The sequence below is a fragment of the Canis lupus genome, chromosome 26 (genome assembly GCF_003254725.2).
Source record: "Canis lupus dingo isolate Sandy chromosome 26, ASM325472v2, whole genome shotgun sequence".
NCBI classification, from domain to species: Eukaryota; Metazoa; Chordata; class Mammalia; order Carnivora; family Canidae; genus Canis; species Canis lupus.
Window position 1 is genome coordinate 8,609,733 of NC_064268.1, and position 22,737 is coordinate 8,632,469.

General features: G+C 40.7%; 2 protein-coding genes across 5 annotated transcripts; one reads left to right on the forward strand and one right to left on the reverse strand.

Annotated features, from left to right (window-relative positions):
• Nucleotides 1-259: 259 nt before the first annotated feature.
• Nucleotides 260-12,881, reverse strand: GPN3 (GPN-loop GTPase 3). 3 transcript variants are annotated; one of them, XM_025473903.3, is made up of 8 exons: nt 12,361-12,881; nt 11,186-11,294; nt 5,052-5,219; nt 3,864-3,988; nt 2,257-2,372; nt 2,037-2,133; nt 1,419-1,547; nt 260-858 (listed from the first exon to the last, which is right to left on the reverse strand). In XM_025473903.3, the coding sequence occupies exons 2-8, from the start codon at nt 11,274-11,276 to the stop codon at nt 796-798; spliced, it is 789 nt and encodes a 262-aa protein (XP_025329688.1). In that variant the 5' UTR covers nt 11,277-11,294; nt 12,361-12,881; the 3' UTR covers nt 260-795. The 3 variants fall into 3 exon arrangements, with proteins under 3 accessions (XP_025329688.1, XP_025329687.1, XP_025329689.1); XM_025473902.3 differs by having other exon boundaries at nt 12,321-12,881; XM_025473904.3 differs by lacking the exon at nt 12,361-12,881 and adding an exon at nt 11,915-12,050.
• Nucleotides 12,882-13,055: 174 nt separating this feature from the next.
• On the forward strand, nt 13,056-21,728 carry FAM216A (family with sequence similarity 216 member A). 2 transcript variants are annotated; one of them, XM_025473905.3, is made up of 7 exons: nt 13,056-13,225; nt 14,865-14,905; nt 17,990-18,111; nt 19,204-19,333; nt 19,412-19,595; nt 20,139-20,221; nt 21,363-21,728. In XM_025473905.3, exons 1-7 carry the CDS (start codon nt 13,134-13,136, stop codon nt 21,473-21,475), a joined length of 765 nt encoding a protein of 254 aa, XP_025329690.1. In that variant the 5' UTR covers nt 13,056-13,133; the 3' UTR covers nt 21,476-21,728. The 2 variants fall into 2 exon arrangements, with proteins under 2 accessions (XP_025329690.1, XP_025329691.1); XM_025473906.3 differs by having other exon boundaries at nt 14,865-14,899.
• The last annotated feature ends 1,009 nt before the right edge of the window (nt 21,729-22,737 follow it).

The window sequence follows — 22,737 nt, forward strand, 5'->3', positions numbered from 1 at the left end:
AATGCTACTGAAAATAAACAATTCAATCAAGGTGCAATTCTTTTCTTTAAGAAGAAAAAAATGTCTTTTGCCTTTTTTGTGCATCTGCTATTATTACCCAGGAAAGTATAAATTTTTAAATGCTCAGACACAATTGCATTTTTAAAGAAATCACTGGCTACATTTTGACAGTTGGGCAAATTTAGTCATTCAAAAATTTGCCCTGGATGAGTATTTCAGATTCTGACTAAAAAACAGGAGTGTAATGAAAAGTTAGCACTATTTTTATATTTATTTTATTTATATACATATATGTTTTTTAAAAGTTAATTTTCATTTAATTACACAAATGATACATTTTCAAATATAGGAAAATTCAGACATACAAATAAGCAATGGTCTTAACTATATCCTAGATTTTTTCCTTTGGACACACATGTGTATATTGTTATAATAATTCCTGCCTCTCCAAAAAAACCCTCAAAAATAACAAAAATCAAACAGGAAAAATAAAGGTAGACTGAGTCCTAACTGTACCACAGATGCTCATTTATATTATATGCAAATCTATGTGCATTCATTTCAATTTCAACATTTAAAATCTAAATTGATGCTGTAAAAATACTACTAAAAGATTCCACTTGAAACACCAGCCATTTCAGAATAATTACAACTTGATTTAGGCATGCTGCTGATAAAGAGCCAAGTATTGCCTTTTTCATTAAATAAGTAGCTTTCTAGTATTGCATCTTTTGAAAAGAAGAATGTCTTGGTTCAATTGAAAGTGTTTCAGGTATAGTTACTCTGAAAAATTCTTCATTCATTTTGGTGTCCTTGAAAATATTCATCAAACATAGAAGAAGATTCATCTTCATGTTCCTGACACAAAAGAAACACAAAGCAGAAAATATTCATTTCCTGTAAATCAGATCTAGTAGGTGCTTACATATTTTCCAAGTAATACTCTACCAGTAGATAATGCCCAGCTGCATTGTAGGTCTTTTACAGTGACAAAAGGCATGACTGATAGAACTTTTTCCAGCTACATGGTAAATGAAAAATACTTCTATCTCACTGGAAGCATTTGTACTTGAGTTTACGCTTGCTGACTCTCAGCTAATTTGCTGAGGTAGTGGCCTACGACAACTACCATCAGGCTTCTCACTGACATATGTGAGGGCATCCTAATTTCAACCGGATTTCATCTCCGTTTTGCACATACCCTGAGGACAAAGAAGCTGGTTTATAGTGCCTCAATAAAGGGTAGAGTAAAACTGGTACTACTTGTTGAGCACAGATGTCAATTTCAGACCTCCTCTTGAAAAGCCCAGGTTTCTACTGCTGCTAAGATAAAAATCTGAGGAGTTGCTGGGATTATGCAGGAGGCCAGTAAGTGCTGGCAAACATTATTATCAAAAGTCAATAATCAAAAAATTTACCTTTGGTTCTTTGAATTCTAAGTCTTCTCCATACTGAATGGCAAAATCAATATGCTGTAACACAATATTCATGCTTTCTTCATCTGACTGATCATAAGGCAAAAATCGAACCATGCTATAGTCATCAATCTACAAGTTGGGAATTTCATAAAGGGTCATTCAGAAGCTGTACAAAATACTTAATCTTCAACTTATATTTTAGTCTACAACCATTTATACTTCTGATTAAAAACATTTGTGTGTGGGGGGAGGAGGGACAAATCATCATTGATTTGCCTGACCTCTGACCTCCCAGAACACTCATTAACTTATTACTTAACTAGACACTTACTGTTTCATAGATACTTCTCTGAATTCAGCAACCGTCATAAATTTCAAAAGGGCACAGACAGTTCTGAACTCCCCAAATGGTATGGAACAATAGACATGACAGTTAACTTATTACAGCTACCACTAATAACTACTTTTAAATTAAACTACTGACTGGCCTGCCCACAGCCTGCCCCCTACCCACCTCCCCTTTGTGAGGAAATAGGACTGTGCTTTCCATAACGGTGGCCACTCACTGGCTATGGTTAACAGCTGACCAGGTCATTTAAAAAAACTTCAAAAACTTACCAGTCCACATATAGCTTTAGTCAATTTTTTGAATTTTTTGCTTCTTAAGTCACTTGCAGAATCGTCTAATAAAGAATACATGTCTGGGTCTAAAAATCTTTGAAAATGAGAAAGACTAATGAATAAAATGAAGAATAAATAAAAAAACTAGATTTGTAGACTAATAGAACCTCACGTCTCTGCAATTAAGATCTGATGATAATGGAAGAAGTGAACTCACTTTTCAATTTCCTTTTTGGCTTTCTTGCTAAGCAGATCCATTTTTGTCATGATGTTAACTTGTGGAATTTCTAGGGAGATCATAGCACTCAGGGCTGCCAAGATGCCAGAAATAAACTGGAGGAGGAACAGAAAAGGGAAGATGAGCTGTTGCCAACAAAATTTGCTGGTCTCCACATAAAAGAGAGATGTTTGCTCTTTGCTGAACAAAGTAAAAGAAATGCTCATCCTAAAGAAAAGACTAATCGGATGGTTGACACTTGGTTTCCAAAGGTGAGAATAAGGAGGGAAGAGGTAGATTCAATTTATAGTGATCATGGGGTACCAGCCTGGCTTGGTTGGAAGAACATGTGACTCTTCATCTCTGGGTTGTAAGTTCGAGCCCCATGTTGGGTGTAGAGATTACTTACAAATAAAATCTTTTTTTTTTTTTTTTCAAATAAAATCTTTAAAAAGGTCTGGGGGGGGGGGGCGCAGGGGCACCTGGGTGGCTCAGTCGGTTAAGTGGCCAACTCTTGATTTCAGTTCAGGTCGTGATCTCAGGGTTTTGAGATGAAGCCCCACACCGGGCTCCATGCTGGGCATGAAGCCTGCTTAAGATTCTTTTTCTCCCTTTCCCCCTGCCCTTCCCCTCACTCAAAAAATTACAGTGATCACAAATCTCAGTTTAGATGGTAATTTTTTTAAAATTTTTTTAATTTATGATAGTCACACAGAGAGAGATGAGAGAGAGGCAAAGACAGAGGCAGAGGGAGAAGCAGGCTCCATGCACCGGGAGCCTGACATGGGACTCGATCCCGGGTCTCCAGGATCGCGCCCTGGGCCAAAGGCAGGCGCTAAACCGCTATGCCACCCAGGGATCCCCAGATGGTATTTTTTTTTTTAAAAAAATATTTTATTTATTCATGAGAGACACAGATAGAAGCAGAGACATAGGCAGAGGAAGAAGTAAGCTTCCCTTTGGGGAGCCCAATGTGGGACTTGATCCCAGGAACCCGAGATCACAACCTGAGCTGAAGGCAGATGCTCAACCACTGAGCCACCTAGGCGCCCTAGATGGTATCTTAACCTCTTTTCTGATTGAATATTCTTAAGAGCAATTAATGGAAAATATAGTTCATAAATTAGACAAGAGGCTCTCGAAGAATTAAAAACAGACACGAGGGACACCTGGGTGGCTCAGCGGTTGAGCATCTGCCTTTGACCCAGAGCATGATCCTGGAGTCCCGGGATCGAGTCCCACATCGGTCTCCCTGCATGGAGTCTGTTTCTCTCTCTGTTCCTCTCTCTCGTGTCTCTCATGAATAAAATCTTAAAAACAAAACAAAAACAAAAAAACAGACATGAAATGTGCATCTGCCTCATTTTTCTTTGTTAAGTAGCTCCCCCAAATCTATACAATATCATAACTTATCATTTTTGAGTTAAAAATAGGTCATTAAAAAAAAAAATAGGTCATTAAAATAACTGAATAACAAAGGATAATACTAAATTATTCTGGAATGTAGTTTGTGAAATGTCCAGAGTATTGAAATCACAGAGTGCTTAAAGGAGACTGTCATCTGCTTGTACCCACAACTAAAAAATAGACAAGACGGATCTTCAAACCTTGAACGACTCCACCATGAACTGAGAATCAACAAGAAAAACTCCACAGACTCGGAACTCCCACTGTTCCAGCTGTTGGACCAGCTGTTTCATCACAGGCAGGTGCGTATACAACTCAATCTGACCTACAAAAGAACATGACAAGATTAATATAAACAGGAAATATATAGTCATCAAACTACATGTAAAAAAATTTCCCACAAGATGGTTAAAAAAGGGGAGTCAAAATTGAGTGCTACAAAGATGTGTGTTTTTTGGGAATATTCATCAAGCTGTATGCTTAGGATGTATGTGCTTTTCTGTGGGTTCAATTAAAAGCAAGGGAAAATACTTTCTCTTTAAAAAAAAAAAAAAGTGGGGGGGTGGTACCTGGGTGGCTCAGCCAGTTAAGCGTCCAACTCTTGATTTAGGCCCAGGTCATGATCTCAGGGTTGTAAAATTAAGCCCCGTGTTGGGATCTACACTAGGAACGGAACCTGCTAACGATTCTCTCTTGTGTGCGTGCATGTGCTCTCTCAAAACAAAAATATAAAAATAAAGTAAAATAAAAGCAAGGAAAATTAAGTGAGAACCACAAATGATCACAGGTCAGACTCAAGTCTAAAACTCACAATTTGGCTTAAGGAGTTGTGTGTGATCTGTCCCCTATCAGCCTCACCTCATGAACTTCCCCTGGGTTTTCAGTACTTCGGCTACCCTGGACTTCTTGGTGTCCCAAACCCACCTCATTCCTTCCTGCCTTGAGGCTCCTGGCATGTTGTGCCTCTGCCTGGACCATGGTATGGTCTCTCTCACCTTCACCCCCCAGCCCAGCTTACATACTTGGTCAGAAGCCTCCTAATCTTCTTGCTATATGATGATGGTTGGTGCTACTCCTGTGGAGCACCTATCACAAATCAGTATTAAATAATCACCTAGGAGATTTTGTTCATTCTGTCTAGCACACTCACTGTGCTGCCGACTCCATGAGACTGTGAGCTCCATGAGGGCAAAGACCACAGCTGCTGGGGTCTCTATGGTATTCTCAGCACACAAACTAAGCACTCAGTAAACTCAAAGCCAATAGATAAGAGCTTTGGGCCTCACTGCAATCTAGTTAAGAGCTACAAGGCTCAATCCACTTTCTCTCACTGAGGACAGAACTAGTACAACTTCTAAGAAAATGTCATATTCAAATTACTGACTTACCTGGACAGTCAAAAAGGATGTAGTCATCCTCTACATGGCCAAGGCAGTTCTCTAGCCAGTCAAAATTATTGGCAAAGTACTCCATGCAAAATACCAATCCTCCATTGGGACCAAAGCGGAGAGAGTCATCCTCCATGACATCATCCACCTCAATCAGTTCCCGAATATCTGCAAAAGATGGGGCCCAGGATCTAAGAACAGCCATTCAAAAACTGTTGTCCTCATTAGTGATAGTTAACAATTTATTTTTTTTAAGATTTTATTTATTTATTCATGAGAGAGAGAGAGACAGAGGCAGACATAGGCAGAGGGAGAAGCAGGCTCCATGCAGGGAGCCCGACGTGGGACTCGATCCTGGGACTCCAGGATCACTCATTGGGCTGAAGGCAGGCGCCAAACTGCTGAGCCACCCAGGGATCCCCAATAGTTAACAATTATATAAAAACACATGTGTGGGATGCCTGGGTGGCTCAGCAGTTGAGTGTCTGCCTTTGGGTCAGGACGTGATCCCAGTCCGGGGATTGAGTCCCGTATCAGGCTCCCTATGAGAAGCCTGCTTCTCTCTCTGCCTATGTCTCTGCCTCTGTCTCTCATGAATAAATAAAAATAAATAAATAAAAATAAAACACATGTGTGAAACTATTTCTGTACATGATTATTCACTGTAGCAGTTTGTAGGAACCAATTAAATTATTAAACAGCCAGACAATGGAACCCTACGTAGCCATAAAAAGGAGAAGCTCTCTTTTTTTTTAAAGATTTATTTATTTATTCATGATAGACATAGAGAAAGAAAGAGAGGCAAAGACACAGGCAGAGGGAGAAGCAGGCTCCATGCAGTCCTCCAACGCAGGACTTGACCCCAGGTTTCCAGGATCATGCCCTGGGCCAAAGGCAGGTGCTGAACCGCTGAGTCACCCAGGGATCCCCCAAAAAACTCTTTAAATATGGGTGTGATATAATCTCTCAAGTATACTTTAATTCATTAATTTGAGAGAGGGTTGGTGTGCGTGCACATGAACAGGGGGAAGGGGCAGAGAGAGAGGCAGAGACTTTCAAGCAGACTCTGTGCTGAGTATGGAGCCCAACCCAGGGCTCGATCTCACAACCCTGAGATCATGACCTGAGTTGAAACCAAGAGTTGGACATTTAACTGACTGAACCACCCTGGCACCACATCCTAGGTATACTTTTAAATGAAAAATGCAAGGTGCAGAATTCTGTGTAAAAAATGCCATCATGGGGATCCCTGGGTGGCACAGTGGTTTAGCGCCTGCCTTTGGCCCAGGGAGCGATCCTGGAGACCCGGGATCAAATCCCACGTTGGGCTCCCGGTGCATGGAGCCTGCTTCTCCCTTCTGCCTATGTCTCTGCCTCTCTCTCTCTCACTGTGTGCCTATCATAAATAAATAAAATTAAAAAAAAAAAGCCATCATTTGTGTGAACAACAGCAACAATAAGACAAAGGTTCACTACATATACACAATAATACATATATCTGATTTTATATCCATAAACTCTCTATGGAAAGACACCTTAGAAACTGGCAAAACTGGCTGTCTCCAGGGAGGGGAGCCAATTACCGGAACACAGACCTGAGAGGGAGATATTTTACTGTACGCTTTTCTGTACCTTTTGCATTTTAAACCATGTCAATATACACTATGTATTCCAAAATAATTAAAACCAAACCAAAAAAATCAATTGATGTTTCTTAGCATGGTGACCTCAGGGAAGCTATTTAACCTTTCCATACCTCACTTTCCTTATTTGTAAAATGGGAGACAAATCATATATCCTGGGGTAGAAGGATAAAGGCTCTATGAGGTAATGTAGCTATATCACCTACAGCAGGGGCTTAAAAATTCTGGTATTTGCATAGTTTACCTTTATTATTAATTTTGGAAATCTGTATTTATAACTTTCTACCATAGGCTTTTTACGTTTGTGCACAAATCTACCATCTCTGTTCACAGAGCACTGCCTCATTCATAGCCACATTTATGTGGATATGTACTTCCTATGCACTTCCTCTCCCTGAGTGATAAACATCTGACTCAAGTTGGGACAACAAAACTGGGTCTTCTAAAAGGATGACTCAAGGACATAAGTCAGTCATTAAGACACCTGGACCTGAAAGTGATATGAACCTGAAGTTGGTGGCACCTTACTTACTGGGCTTCCAGAAGCTGAGAAAGCTGGTAAGAGAGAAAAAAGGCAGAGACCGAGAAAGCCACCTTCAGTTTGTTAGTTTTTGTTCTGGGTTCTAGTCTCTCATAAAGCCTTGCTCTTGGGTTTTGTGAGAGATCCCTGATTCCTTCTAAAAAAAAAAAAAAAAAAAAAAATCCCCCCTTTACATAAGCTGACTTGAGTGCTTTCTGTTGGGTGCAAATGATCCCAAAGAAATGCAAAGCCTTTTTTTTTTTTTTTTTTTTTTGAGGGGCAGAAGGAGACGGGAGAATTTTAAGCAGGCTCTACACTCACTGCAGAGCCTAACACAGGGCTCGGCGGCACAACCCTGAGATCTTAGCCTGACTCAAAATCAAAAGTCAAGACGCTTAGCTGACTGAGCCACCCAGGAGCCCTAAATCCCTTTTCCTTATGAAGATAACTGTTTTGTACCTCACACCCACTTCTTGCCACTCTCCTGTCCTGATGGCACACGTGTCATTAACAGAAATCAGAAGCCGACAAAAAAGAATTTCCCATATTCCCACCACCAGTATTACATGGTGTCTTCCACTCCGCCTTCCTTTTGGTTACAACAGAAGGAGCATCCCACTCCTGGGGCACCTGGTGGCTCAGTCAGTGGAGTGTGCAACTCTTGATCTCGGGGTTGTGAGTTCAAGCCCTACGCTGGGTGTAGAGATTACTCAAAAATAAAATCTTTAAGAAAAAAAAGCATCCCACTCCTAGTGAAGGCAAAATCTTCCAGTTGTTTGGGATCCTCTTCCCCTTTCCCATTCTTGAAGTTATTCCCACTGGTTGGCATTTTCAGTTTGTTTCTACTGGATTGTTCTGTTCAGCAATCAAGTCCGTTCCAGTTAGCACCTCCAATGTTAAAACACAACCTCCTGGGACGCCTGGGCGGTTCAGTGGTTGAGCATCTGCCTTCCGCTCAGGTTGTGATCCTGGAGTCCTGGGATGGAATCCTGTATCAGGTTCCTCACAGGGAGTCTGTTTCTCCCTCTGCCTATGTCTCTGCCTGTCTTTCTGTGTCTCTCATGAATAAAATCTTTTTAAAAATTTGTATTAAAAAAAAAAAAAAAGCAACCTCCCTTGACCCTCTATCCGCTCCAATTCTCACCCCTCTTCTCTGCTCCTTTCACAATGAAACTTCATCTCTTGCACCGACACTGCATCACCTTCAGGCCACTCTTCAAAACACTCCACCGGAACTGTGGGGCAAGTCATCTCCATCTCCATGTCTCCACACCTAATGGCCACTACTCTATCCTCATCTTTCATAACTTCACAGCCATATCTGAAATAACCAAGCACAAGTATTTTTCCTGAAACAGTCTCTCCTCCTGGCTTTCTCCCACCTTACTGACTCCACCTCCTACTCTAGACCTCTGAAGAGTAGACAACTTTGAAGCTGGCTTGGTCTTGGGTTCTTTTCTCTAACCATCCTTCCTTCTTCCCCAAAGGATCTCATCCAGTCCTGGAACTTTATGTTCTGTCTATATGTTTCTGACTTGAAAATTTATTTTTATTTTTTGACTTGAAAATTTATACCTTCAAACCAGCCTTTATCCCTAAGTCTCTATTATATCCAATTGGTTCCTTGACATCACCTCTTAGATATCTATCAGATGTCTCAAGCTTACTAAGTGCAAAGAGAATTGCCCCAAACCTAAATAGACTTGTCTTCCTTTCCAATAGATGGTATCATATACTCTCTTCAGTAACTCAAGCAGTTCAAGTCAGGTATCTAAGAGTCACCCTTGATGATCTCTCCCTTTCCTACGAAATGGTTCTGGTTCACTCTCCCAGAAAATGCTAATTCTACTTGCAAAGTATATACTGAATCTGCTTCTTTACATCTCTACCATGACTACATTAGTCCAAGCCACTTAGACATCTGCAATAGCCATCCTGCTCATCCCTGCTTCTATTCTTGACTCCCTAGTGTCCATTTTTCACCTGAGAGCCAGTTATCTTTAAAAATGTATATCAGATGTCAACCCTCTCCTCTGCTTTAAATCCTAATGACATTCCACTGTTGACAGATGCTACACGTTGAATGCTGGTGTCCCCTTAAAATTCCTATGTTGAAAAGCTAATGCTCAAGGTGATAATATTAGGAGGTGGTGCCTTTGGGAGCCAATTAGGTCACGAGGGTGGTTCCTCATGAATGAGATTATTGCTCTAATAAGAGGCCCCAGGAGCAAGTGGGTAGCTCAGTGGTTGAGTGTCTGCTTTTGGCTCAGGGCGTGATCCCAAGGTCCTGGGATTGAATCCCGCATCGGACTCCCCTCAGGGAGCCTGCTTCTCCCTCTGGCCATCTCTGCCTCTCTCTGTTTCTCATGAGCAAATAAGCAAAATCCTAAAAGTAAAATAAAAAATAAAAAAAAATTAAAAAATAAAATAAAATAAAATAAAAATAAAAATAAAAATAAATAAAATAAAATAAAATAAAATAAAATAAAATAAAATAAAATAAAATAAAAAAAGAGATCGCGCCAGACCTGACTATGCTGGCACCCTGATCTTGGGATTTCCAACCTCCAGAACCATGAAAAAATATATTTCTGTTGTTTACAAGTTGCCCTGTCTGTGGTATTTTGTTAAGGCAGCTCAAATGGACTAAGAAAACAGAATAGAACTCAAACTTCTCATGTCCTTCTAGCACCTACCCACTACTTTCCTTCACTGATTATGCTCTAGCTCATTGATATTTTTGCTTTTTCTGGAACATACCAAACCCCTTCCTATCTCTAGGCTATGTATTGACCTGATTTCCCTCATCTTGGAAGGCTACTCCCCAGCTTGGTAAGCCCATTACTATCTTCGGGTCTGGGCCCAAATCTTCCCTCCTGTGACTACCCTTTCTAAAGCAACCTCCAGGTTATTCATTCTCATTGACTACTTGGAGTCATTATCACAATCTTTAATGTTTATCATTTTGCTTATCTCCTCACTAAAAGGTCCATGAATGAAAGGATAATGTCTGCCTTGTTCTCTGCTAGAACCTTGGCATCTGGCATAAAGTAAGTGTTCAAAAGACATCTGAATGAATAAATTGAAAGAATTTTACTTTAGGGGCACCTGTGTGGCTCAGTCAGTTAAGTGTCCAACTCTTGATTTTGGCTCAGGTTATGTATGACCTCACCATTCTGAGACCAAGCCCCATGTTGGGCTCCACACTGGGCATGGAGGGCATGGAGCCTGCTTAAGATTCTCTCTCTCAGGCAGCCCTGGTGGCTCAGCGGTTTAGCGTCGCCTACAGCTCGGGGCATGATCCTGGAGACCTGGGATCGAGTCCCATGTCAGGCTCCCTGCATGGAGCCTGCTTTTCCCTCTGCCTGTGTCTCTGCCTCTCTCTCTCTCTCTCTCTCTCCTCTCTGTGTATTCTCATGAATAAATAAATATAATCTTAAAAAAAAAAAAGATTCTCCCTCTAAAGAAACATAAATTTAAAAAAATTCTTTTTAAATTTTTTTCCCAAGAGAGAGGGTAGGAGGCGCCTCTAAAAGAATTAAAAACAAACAAACAGTTAAGCTGCTCGCTAATACTATGACCTGCAGTAAACCCGATTCACCACAGCAGGCTAAGCATGGAAGGACAGAAGGGGGGATGCCTGGGTGGCTCGGTGGTTGAGCGTCTGCCTTAGGCTCAGGGGGTGATCCCAGGGTCCTGGGATGGAGGACCTTTGTCTCTGCCTCTCATGAATGAATAAATAAAATATTTTACAAAAGTGGGGAAAAAAAGGACAGAAAAGAGGTATGAGGGAAGATACTCAATTCTTAAACTAAGACGAAGAAAGGATAATGTCACACATTTCATCATGAAGCAGGGGAGCAGACTATAATAATTAAGTTTTCACCTTCTGTACCAAGCAGCCAGCACTCATGGCCTCTCCACCCCCTCATTTTTCCTGAAGGAGGGGGAAGGCTCTGTTCAGGACTCACCAGCCATCACGGAGTAGTTGAAGTGTTCTGCTGCAGGATCTAGGTTCACAACTTGGACAGACCGATTGAGGGCTTCACAGTGTTGGACCATAGTGGCACAGTAGGTGCTCTGTAATGTCACAAGGCATCATGGGGTCAAAGCAATAGGCAGTGTAGTGCTACCCCTGCACCCCCAAAATGGATACCCTATATCCCTTGGTCGGTGTCCACTGAGGCCAAAATTATGCCTTCATTGATCAAAAAGCCGACTGAAAACAGGTACTAGGCTGGCAGTCAGGACATCTGACTGGGCTGTAGATCCAGACCTGGCTGAGACTCAAGAGTAACTTTAGTGAAAGCGCTTCTCTACTTTTCTCTTCTTTTTTCTAGAGACTTTATTTTTAAGGAATCTCTACACCCAACATGGGGCTCAAACATAAAAAAAGAAAGTATTAAAGATACACAGGTGTCAAACTGACAATTTCACTTCAATGCAAACTGAAAGAATTGAAAAGGGAGTAATTTTCTCAATTTATGATCTCTAGAATTTACTGACCTCAATCAAGACTCACATTCCACCAAATGAATCAGCCAGGAGCCTTACCCCTGGTTTTCTCTACACCCAACATGGGGCTCAATCAATATACGATCCAATGTTCACTAATGTTAGGCCATGTACCTCCTAAAATCGCCTCAAAGACCAGAAGTCCATGTTTCAAGCTCTGAGAAACTGACTTAATGAGACCTCACCTGAACTTTCTATGAGCGAGACAGGAGCGGATTCTGGGATTACACACAACTGGATTCAAATTCCAGCCGCGTGATCTTGGGAAAAGAACTTAACCTTTCCGTGTCTCATTTTCTGTAAAATTCCCATCCGTAAAAATGAGAACAAGACCTATCCTACAACGTTGTTCTGGAAATAAGTTAGGAGTTTAAACGCAGTATCTGGGGCATAAGTATACTCTAAGCATTAGCCACCACTGTTATTTTCCCCACTTTCAAAATCGCAACAAAGAGCGACGAAGCCCAGACTGCAGCAGCGCTCTGCCCAAGGGTCCGCGTGCACGCACCCGCCGGTCCCTCCGTCAGGACCACAGCCCCCCTGCCTCCCACGAGCTCCGACTTTTCTCCTGTTCTAACGCCAAAGCCTCACCTTCCCGCTTCCTGCCGGGCCCATGACCAGCTGCGCGTACCGAGGCATGCCGGCGCTCCCGGGCCCGGGCTGGGCCCGCCACGCCTCACGGAGCCCGACCGGCCCGCTCCCTTCAGCCTTCGCGCGGCGCTCACTGACTTCCGGGAACACCACGTGACCACCAATAGCAACCCACAGTCCTTTTGCGCCCTGCGTTGTTACATCCCTGGCTACGGAGCGTCCCGCAGATCAAATCTCGTGTGAAACCCGTTCTCGGGAAACTTCGGCGTGGGCGGGGCGGACCGGGCAGCGGTTAGAGTGTGCGCGGAGGTAGTGGCGGAAATCGGCGGTTGGGACGCTGGAGAAGCTTGGTTGCCTTGGAGATAACGGCTAACGGCTCGCACTCCGCATCCCTGCGCCGCGGACTTCGGTCCTCGGTTCGCGTACGAACGTCTCACCTATCTGGCGACACCCAACGTTTGCAAAGCTGTTAGAGGGCCGGGAATCCTGAGGTGGAAGGCACCTCCTGTTTTAGAGGGCGTGTATGTTTCCTTCCCGTGGAAGAGGACTCATCCCCTCCACAAAACGTGCAAGCGCGCAACCCTCTAGAGAGTTCCTGCCCCTCCCCTCTCTAATTCCAGCGTCTGGTCTCTGCCCTCCCCGCTCTCCCGAAGCCGTTCGGGCAGTGCCCGGAGCGCCTCGGCGGGGGCTAGAATCCGGCGTCCGCGGGTGCACCCCCAATAGCGCCCGGCCTGACGCACGCGTGCTGCCGGGGGAGGGGAGAGGGGGAGGCTGCTTCCGCACACCGCTCGAGGTCCGGGCGCCGGGGCGGAGATGCCCGGCCAGTGTCCGGTGCCCGACTGGACGGCATGCGGCTCTTCCGCGGACCCAACCGCAGTGGCCGGGACCGAGGGTGGCGGCGGCGGGTGAGGCTGAGGGGCCCTGAGGGGTGAGGGAGGACGCCGACCGGCCCAGGTCGTGGTCCCCGGCGGAGGAGGGGGTGGGAGCCGGCTGCTCCCGTGGCCTGACCCCCCAGTGCGCTGAACTGAGAGGAAGGGGGAAGCTCTGTTGTGGCCGGGGTGGCACACATGGAAGCCGCCTCGCTGTTTACGGGAAGGGCCTGTGAGGTAAGGCCGAGCGTTGGTGCAATGACTAAACGCCGGGACTGCGACAGTTGCCTGCGTGCGTCTTTCTGCCCCGAGGGGGCGCTGCGAAACCTGCTGGAAAATGCCGTCTGGCCACAGGATCTCTACAGAAAGAGGGGGTTGGGGGGCACGGCAGAAACAGGTTCGAACGAGGCTTTCCAAGTCAATAAACCAGTTCTGTGGGTGTCACGTTGGCCACTTTTATGTCCAGGGGATTCATAATGACGATGAGACAGATAATTATGAATATTACGGGTACGTTGATCTTGATGTTTTCTTCCCACTGAAGTTTTTCTTCATAAATCCATTTTATTTTGAGAAGGCTCTTTTAGTATAGTTCCTGGATGCTGAAGACAATTAGTCTTCAGTACCTTCTCATCCCTTCCATCAGTTATTACCTGAAAGAGCTTCAGGGTGTACCTTTCCAAAAGCACACAGTCATGGCTCCTGCTGCACCCATGACCATTTATTTATATGTGTGTGTGTATATATATATATATACACACACACACACACACATACACACACTCATACATATGGAATGTGTATATACATAAATGTATACATATATACATCATGTATATGAAATATATATAGGGAAGGAAACATATAGTGTTTGAAGACTTCTTAAAAATGATTTATTTGTTTTAGAGAGAGTGGGTGCGTGCAGAGGGGAGGGGCAAAGGGAGAGGGAGAATCCTCAAGCAGACTCCTCAAGTCTGAGTGTGGAGCCCCAAGCAGGACCACCGAGATCAGGACCTGAGCCCAAATCAAGGATCACCCACTAACCATCTGAGCCACCCAGGCACCCATCAAAGACTTAAAAGACTCTTGTCTTTGCTGTTCATTACAGTGCTTGACAAAGTGCTGGATCCTAGTATCGATGGACACTTGGACATTGAATAAATTTAAGGAAGTAGGAAGCAAGGGTGTTTTGTCTTAATTTGAGAAAAGAAAAAAAGAACTTGTCAAAAATGAAAACATTCCAGATCAATTTATCAGTTCCAGTACACCTTAGTTACATACAGTAAAGAACAAGATAGTCTTTTCCATATCCAAGTTACTTTATTAAAAATAAAGTGAGCAAGAAAATACCACAGATAACACAGAGACGCAAACTACTTTATTGAGCTCAATGTAGGAATTAGATTAAGAGGCTATAAAAGTAAAACCAAACCTGGCTTAAGGTAAATCCCTTCTTGTATGGTAAAAACCTCATATAACTCACTTTTAAAAAGCCTGGAGCCATTAGGCTATAACCAGGATTACAGGAGAAAATTTGCAAAATACTCCATCTAATGGAAACATGAAAAGTAAAAAGCATAGGCAATACTGTCTTTTTTCATTTAAAATACTTTTGTTAATTCTTATAATGCTGTCCATTATTGCATATTATTTAAGTCCTTTTTTTCCTCAACAGATCAGCTGGACATTCTTATTATCACAATTCCAAAGGTATTGGTAAGTAGAGAATATAAAGCAGGTAATACCCACAAATAATATGGTTCAGAGATGCTAATTTTGCTGTAACTACAAACACAGTGGAGTTTTAAAAACAGACTTTATTAGCATCCTGGTGAACTTAAGTCTTTAAGATTTTTTTTTTTAAAGATTTGATTTATTCATTCAAGAGAGACACACACAGAGAGAGGCAGAGACAGAGGCAGAGAGAGAAGCAGGCTCCATGCAGGGAGCCCGATGTGGGACTCGATCCTGGAACTCCAGGATCATGCCCTGGGCCGAAGGCAGACGCCCAACCACTGAGCCACCCAGGTGTCCCAGTCTTTAAGATTTTTCAAAGAACAATTCAGCAGGTTCTTTTTCTCTTGTTGAGATATTTTACATCAAGCATTTTTATTTTAATTTTTTTATTATTTATTTTATTTTTTTATTATTTTTTTTACATCAAGCATTTTTTAAAAAGTACTTCAAAATAGCAATGAATCTGAAAATAACTTTGTTTATAACTGATGTTTGAAAAACAGAGTATAGCCTGGGGTTTATACACATATTGAAGGGAAAAATTCTAACTTGAACAACTTCAAAGAGCATAAAATATTTCTCAGTGCTGCTCTTTTTCCTCTCATTTTAAATAAAGGATAGAGCTGCTGGAATTAAGTAAGGAAGACAAACCCCCAGAAACTTCTAAGTTTTTTGGGGGCAGGGAGCTATTTCAATTCAGTGATATATAAACTTGGATTCACTTAACTTTTCCTTGGAAAATTTGTAGTCCTTACAGGTACCTGAGAAAAACATACAGACACATATCTATATGTATATACATACATAAAAATGCATATATACATACAAATAAAGTGGTTGTTTTAAAATGGAATTGCTGGATCATATGGCAATTATTCTAATTTTTTGAAGAATCACCACAGTTTCCTTTTTTTTTTTTTTTAAATTTTTATTTATTTATGATAGTCACACAGAGAGAGAGAGAGGCAGAGACTTAGGCAGAGGGAGAAGCAGGCTCCATGCACCGGGAGTCTGATGTGGGATTTGATCCCGGCTCTCCAGGATCACGCCCTGGGCCAAAGGCAGGCGCTAAACCGCTGCGCCACCTAGGGATCCCTACCACACTGTTTCCATAGCAGCTGCACCATTTTACATTCTCATCAGCAATGCACAAGGTCCCAATTTCCCCACATGCTAGCTAAACACTTGTTTTCATTTTTTTAAATGATAGTTATCCTTAGAAGTATGAAATGGTACTTCATTGTTATTTTTATTTTCCTAATGAGTAGTGATAATGAGCATCTTTTCATATGCTTCTTGGAGATTTGTGTATCTTCCTTGGAGACATGCAAAGTCTATTCAAATCCTTTGCCCATTTTTTAATTGAGTGTTTCTCTTTAATTAACATTTTCATTTTAAAAAATGGTTTATTTGATGGGGGCAGGGGAGGAGCAGAGGAAGAAAGAATCTCAAGCTGACTCACCACTGAGTGTGAAGCCCAACACAAGGTCGTGGGATCCAGCTCACGATCCTAAGATCATGACCTGACCCAAAATCAAAAGCTGCTTAACTGACTAAGCTACCCAGGTGCCCCTAACTATTACTTTTAAATGTTATCATTTTCTGTAAAGAAATACTATCCAGCTTTTGAAAAGTTAAATTTTAGTCCAGGCAATATACAATATGCGTCCCAGAAATATTGATTAGCAGGGATGCAAAATGTATATTTTTAGATAATTACCTCACATTTATGACTTGAAAAAGGATTTTAAAAATATATATACTTTTATTATAGATTCCAAATTATATCTCAAGGGTCATAATAACATAATTTCCAGATGATTTTCCATTTGTTGGCAAACTAGTTAGTCCTTCAGTAAGGCAAATATAACACTTATCTGCATCAACTCTCCAATTTGTTAAAATCTTGAAGAAATAAAGTTTAATATGTAAAATTGTGGCCTTTGTTGTCAGTACTGAAACAAAATTGTGCTTATTTAATTCGACTTACTAAATACAAACTTTTAACTTAAAAATCTGTATTGCCAGCTTTATTTGTACTAGCCTAAAACTGGAAACAACCCAGATGTGCATCAACAGGTGAATGGATGATCAAATTGTGCGTCCTTGTACATATGTACATAGATATATACGCACTGGAATATAATCCCAACAATGAAAAGGATTGAGTTATTGTTACATATCACACCTTGATGGATTTCAGTATAATTATGTTGAGTGAAAGAAGCCAGATATACACAAAATATATACTGTATGTTTCCACTTATATTAAACTCCAGAAAATGCAAAATAATCTATAGGGATACTAACTGTAGTGATAGCACACTACCGGTTGGAGGGAGGGAGGGAGGGAGTGGGTAGGAAGAAGGTAAGTGTTACAAAGAATTATTTCCTGGTTAAATTTCACCAGATACTGTTTTTCCCCAAACTGCTACTGAAGGTTATGCCTTAAATCAAGTTACTGGTCTCAATATGTCTGAAACTGAAAACTAGTTTCATTCTTCTAGATATGTCTCAACTTTTATTTAAAGACTATTCTTTTAATCTACCCACATCAGTATTAAAAACATTGAAATAACTGAAATTGTGTAAAAATAAGTTTTAGAATTCTGTAAAGCCCCTCCTTTTAAAATTGCCTCATTAAAAGTATAAAATTTGTGTTATCCTATTATTCTGTCTTGAATTTAATACTATAAAGTCAAATGAATGATAAAATATTGTCTTTACAGTGCAAGTTCTGCATGTATATTCTTGTTTAATATGGCTTGACCTACAGTAAGCAAACAAAAACAAGTTACTGTCAACAGTTTGCATCTCAGCTGAGTTCAAAATAATGTAGTCTATATGTAATGATATATATATATAATAAATGTTTATAAATATTTAAGAGTTTTGTATGCTCTAAAACCAAATGGCATATCACACAGTGATATTTCAAATTTAATAGAATGACTCATACTACTGCTCCAGGATAATCACAGACATGTAAATAATATAGATATTAATAACTTGTTGAGCTGATGTTTGCTCATGAAATTCACATAATAATGTTCTTGCCTACAGATGGAATCAAAGATGAACACAAAGTGAACACACACATAGCCAGGCTGCAAGAATTGTGGAAAACTCCTCAAATTCAAGCAATTCACATCCCTAAATCAATGACAGATGCGTCCTTTCTAAAGGTATGCTAAATACCAATACTTTGAATACCAAAGTCTTTGTATTCTGAGCTGAACTTCTTATTGAAGATAAGCTACTTAGAGGGTAAGGCATTTCAGAAGACAAGGTACATTCAGCATATGGTCTAGGAGTCTATAAATATCTGCTGATTAAACTCATGAAATGAATACAAGGATTTTATCATTATATATTCCTTATCATAAGTTCTTTTAGGGCTTTATGATACTTGAGATCTAATGTACCTTTACTCAGGAAGCTATGGAAAGTTACATTCTAGAGATGGAAACCCAAACTCATAGATTCCACTGAAAGACTGCACAATTAGAAGCAAGCAAAAAAAAGAAAGTGGTAATCGGCATTTCACAACTCTTGAACCTCTTATTACCCATTAAAGGTCATAACTGCCAGAAGTATCCTTGTGAGAGCAGTGCAAATGAAGGTTACAAAAGATCTGTGCACATTGGTCAATTTTTCTGACCAACATTTTGAATTTTCTCTGAACTTATTACCTATTCAGTTCAGTAAATCCTATGTGTGTATACACACATTCATAGATAGTGGGTTTTGCATTTTAAATGATGTTACCTTCTAAAATTAGCAAGTGAAAATCTTAGTTAAAATTTTTACCAAAGACCAATAGACTATCCCTCAGTCTTCAACACAGACAGTTATTCTTCTGGTGCTAGAAAAGACTGTTTCCTTAGTTTAAGACTAAGTAAAGTATTGAATTGCTTTAGATACCACAAGATACCTCAAAAATTGTCTTTAGGAGGCAAGATGCCTACACTCCTTGAGAGGCACACGGGAACTCAGACTCACTGACAGAATAGCATATCCTTACTTTCCCTATTCTTCTAGGGCAGTGGTTCTCACACCTCACTGGGTATCTGAACCACTTGAATGGAAATGGCAGGCGGAGTTACTTGTGCTGTTTAAATGGCCATTTCTTTCTCTTTTTGGTCAGATTAGCATAATTGAATTGAAATAAGCAAAATGTACAGATGGTACAGTTCTCCTGAACATTCATCCTTTCAGATAAGGAATATTGCCAACTTCTTGTTCTCCAGTGCCTATAAGCCTTATTTGTCTTTTAGCATCCAGACCTCACGACAGGCCAGAAGCATTACCTGTGCAGCATTGCTAAGATCTACAATGCCAACTATCTGCGGACGTTAATGAAGAGGCAGTACATGTATGTGATCCAGCACAGCTCACAAAAGCCAGGCAGGTGCACCTTTGTAGTTCTCACTAGTTCTCGCAAGAAACAAGAGGGTCTTCTAACAGAGGTTATCTGTACAACAGGTATCCTCACTCATCACAGGAGCCGCCTCAGTTCTCGCTACTCACAGAAGCAGCATTACCCCTGTACCACATGGCGACACCAACTGGAGAGAGTGGACTCGGGGCCTTCTAACACTGCAGTGGCACGTGCACCTGAAATGATCCTACAGCATTCCCTTTGGCGACCAGTGAGAAACAGAGAAGGGTCTGTTTCTTATTGTTTAAAGGAGGAAAATAGACCCCAATTTTATTTGAAGGACAGCTAAGTGAGATTACAAGTCATTCCCTGATATGTTCATTTTGTTAAATTCAGAATGGACTAGACCAAAAGCCACCAAAGGATTGTATGGTGTCTTTACTGATCTGACTGGACTGGGTTATGCCACTCCTTTTAGGATGTATTTTGTGGAACTGTAAAAATTTCTTTAATCAGCTAGTGATAGGCAAGACTGCCCTTTTCAGTAATTCCCACTTAAATTCAAAATAATACACTTCCAAAAGGAGCATATGGTTGCTTCTACACAGGGGAATACTATAAACAAAAAGGAATTAAGAAAAAAAAGAAGCCTGATTATTCAACCTGCACTATAACACTATAACCCTGTTTCAGGGTTAGTAAGTCATGGGAGAGTGAGAGGGTCTTTTTGGTGATACTGAGCTTAATAAAAAGAATTTATATGGTCCTCCACATGCATTAGACAGCTGTTGATTTTGCTGGTTCCAATTAAGATGCTCCTCTTTCTTACAGTTTAAAAACTGGATATGTATCTAAAACAAGATGTAAATCACTGAAGATTTTTAGAAAACCAAGCAGACTGTTCATGCAATCAGGTAAATGTGGAATTTTTAAAGTATGCATTTTGAAAGATCTGCTTAAAAAAACCCAATATAGTTTCATTTCTATTACAGAAGACTTTAAAAAACTTAATGTGATTTGCTTTTAATTCTCCAAATAAAATGACTATGAAATAGTTTCTGCTTTCACTTAAAAGAACATACTGCTCAGGGGAATAAGATTCAAGGTACTTGTAAACAAAGGCATTTATAATATCAAAGTCAAAGACTTAACAGAGTGAATTTGTTAGAATCCAGAGCCACAAACATGACTTTTTCAAGCCATAGCACTTTCATGATAGTGCCTTTTTTGGATGGACAACATATTTTGTATGGTGGCATAGTTTATGAAGGTCTCTATCACCTGTATAATTTTAATGTTCAACAAACCAGTGGAGACAAGCCAACCAAGTGAGATTATCAAAATTTTGTGGAGCAACTCAGACAAATCCAGTTGGTAAGGATCAGCAAAAGGTTCCTACCACAAGTGCAGAATACCACATGAAAAAGGCAAAAGGGGAAGACAGAAAGCTCAGAAGTATTCCTCAGAATTGATAAAAGTGAAAAGGATTAAGTGGAAGTTAAACAATTTCCTGGGAAAGTTGTTCCTACAGTAAGTAGGAAAGTAGGTAGGAAGTAAGGAATTTAGGCCTTCTGAACTCCCATCCCACTGATGTGTGACAGTCCAAGAAATGAGAGAAATGGCAGAAGAAAAAGTAAGTCTGGGTCCAAAAATAATAGCTGGAGGAAACCCAGGTAGGGAGAAAGTCCCTGTGGTCCCTGAGAGGAGAAAGATGATTAGGAACTTAATGCTTAGTGAGAGCATGCTGAAGCTGTAACTTTTCAGTAACCAAAAGATTTTGACAAGTGAAGACAAAATAGGACTTAGTAACAGAATTTGCTGTACAATAACTTGGCTTGAATACAATACTTACTGGGTATCCTATTTTAAAAAAGAGATTTGGGGGAAGGGGGGGAAGCAGTTAAGTTTTGAAAATTGCAGGCCATTTGTTTTTGTGAAAGGCTTATTACTAAGGAAGGTCAATTTGTAGTTTGTTCTTATATACAAATCTCAATTTTCAGGACGAAATACAGCTTTATTTCCAAAACAGACATTATAAACTCTTTTTTCTTTCAGTTTCTACAAATGATTCTGAATCATACATGAATGAAGAAAAAAAGGAAGAAGATTTACTAAATAAATGTATGCAGTCAATGTCAATTGAAGAACAAGGAGAACATCTGATGTGACCTGACAGTCTTGTGAATTGATGAGGTGCCAAAGGGGGGAAGGGGTTGTGAATTGTGTCCTCTCTTTTTAGGATAGTATTGTTATTCACCATGAAGTCATTAAGTAATTTTAGTTTGTTCAGAAACGTTTGCAACAGTGTAATTGGTTTGATGTAGTTCCATGTACTAACGATATTTGTGTAATAAAAGTTATGTGTAATATATGCTTGTATTTCTAGCTAGGCACAATTAAAAATTTTCTTGTCACTTAAAATGGAATTATTTTTCTTTAAATCTGTCAAATTGTGTAATTCTTTTTCTGCTTACAGTAAGTCCTAAAACAAAAACATGAGAATCCCATCAAGTATTTTTTTTTTTTTTAAGATTTTATTTATTTATTCATGAGAGACAGAGAGAGAGAAAGAGGCAGAGACACAGGCAGAGGGAGAAGCAGGCTCCATGCAGGGAGCCCGATGCGGGACTCGATCCGGGGTCCCCAGGATCACACCCTGGGCTGAAGGCGGTGCTAACCCACTGAGCCACCCAGGCATCCCCCCCTCAAGTATTTTCTTGATTGGGCTAAGGAAAGCTCCGAAATAGCCTGATACAGAATAACATTTGATAGAGACTTGCAAAAAAGGTGCTTAATATTTTCTGCTTGAATACAACTTAAAAATGGAAATATCAGTTTGCCCTATTTTATGAAAATTGTCAAAACACTTGGATTCTCAAACTAGAATAAGTTGGGAGTAATTGTAGTGAGATTCTTTACATTATACATTCACTCCAGTGTGCTTCCTTTCTAAACGTTGGTTTAAGAAAAAAAATATATATATAGGGATCCCAGGGTGGCGCAGCGGTTTGGCGCCTGCCTTTGGCCCAGGGCGTGCGATCCTGGAGATCCGGGATCGAATCCCACGTCGGGCTCCTGGTGCATGGATCCTGCTTCTCCCTCTGCCTGTGTCTCTCCCTCTCTCTCTCTCTGTGTGACTATCATAAATAAATAAATAAATAAATAAATACACACACACACACACACACACACACACAGTTAAAACTTGAAATATAGGAATAGGGCAATTTAAAGCAACAGTTTGAGGAATTATTGCTAATATATCAATGTAGTAAATTCTTTAGAAAATCAAATGTTCTGAGCCCAACATTATGACTCAGAACACTCTAAGAACTGAGAAAGCCCCAAAAGGTCATCCCATCTACCTCATCACTTTAATGCTTAGGTGCAGTTTCATACGGCCTCTCATTTTTATGATTTTTAAAAATTA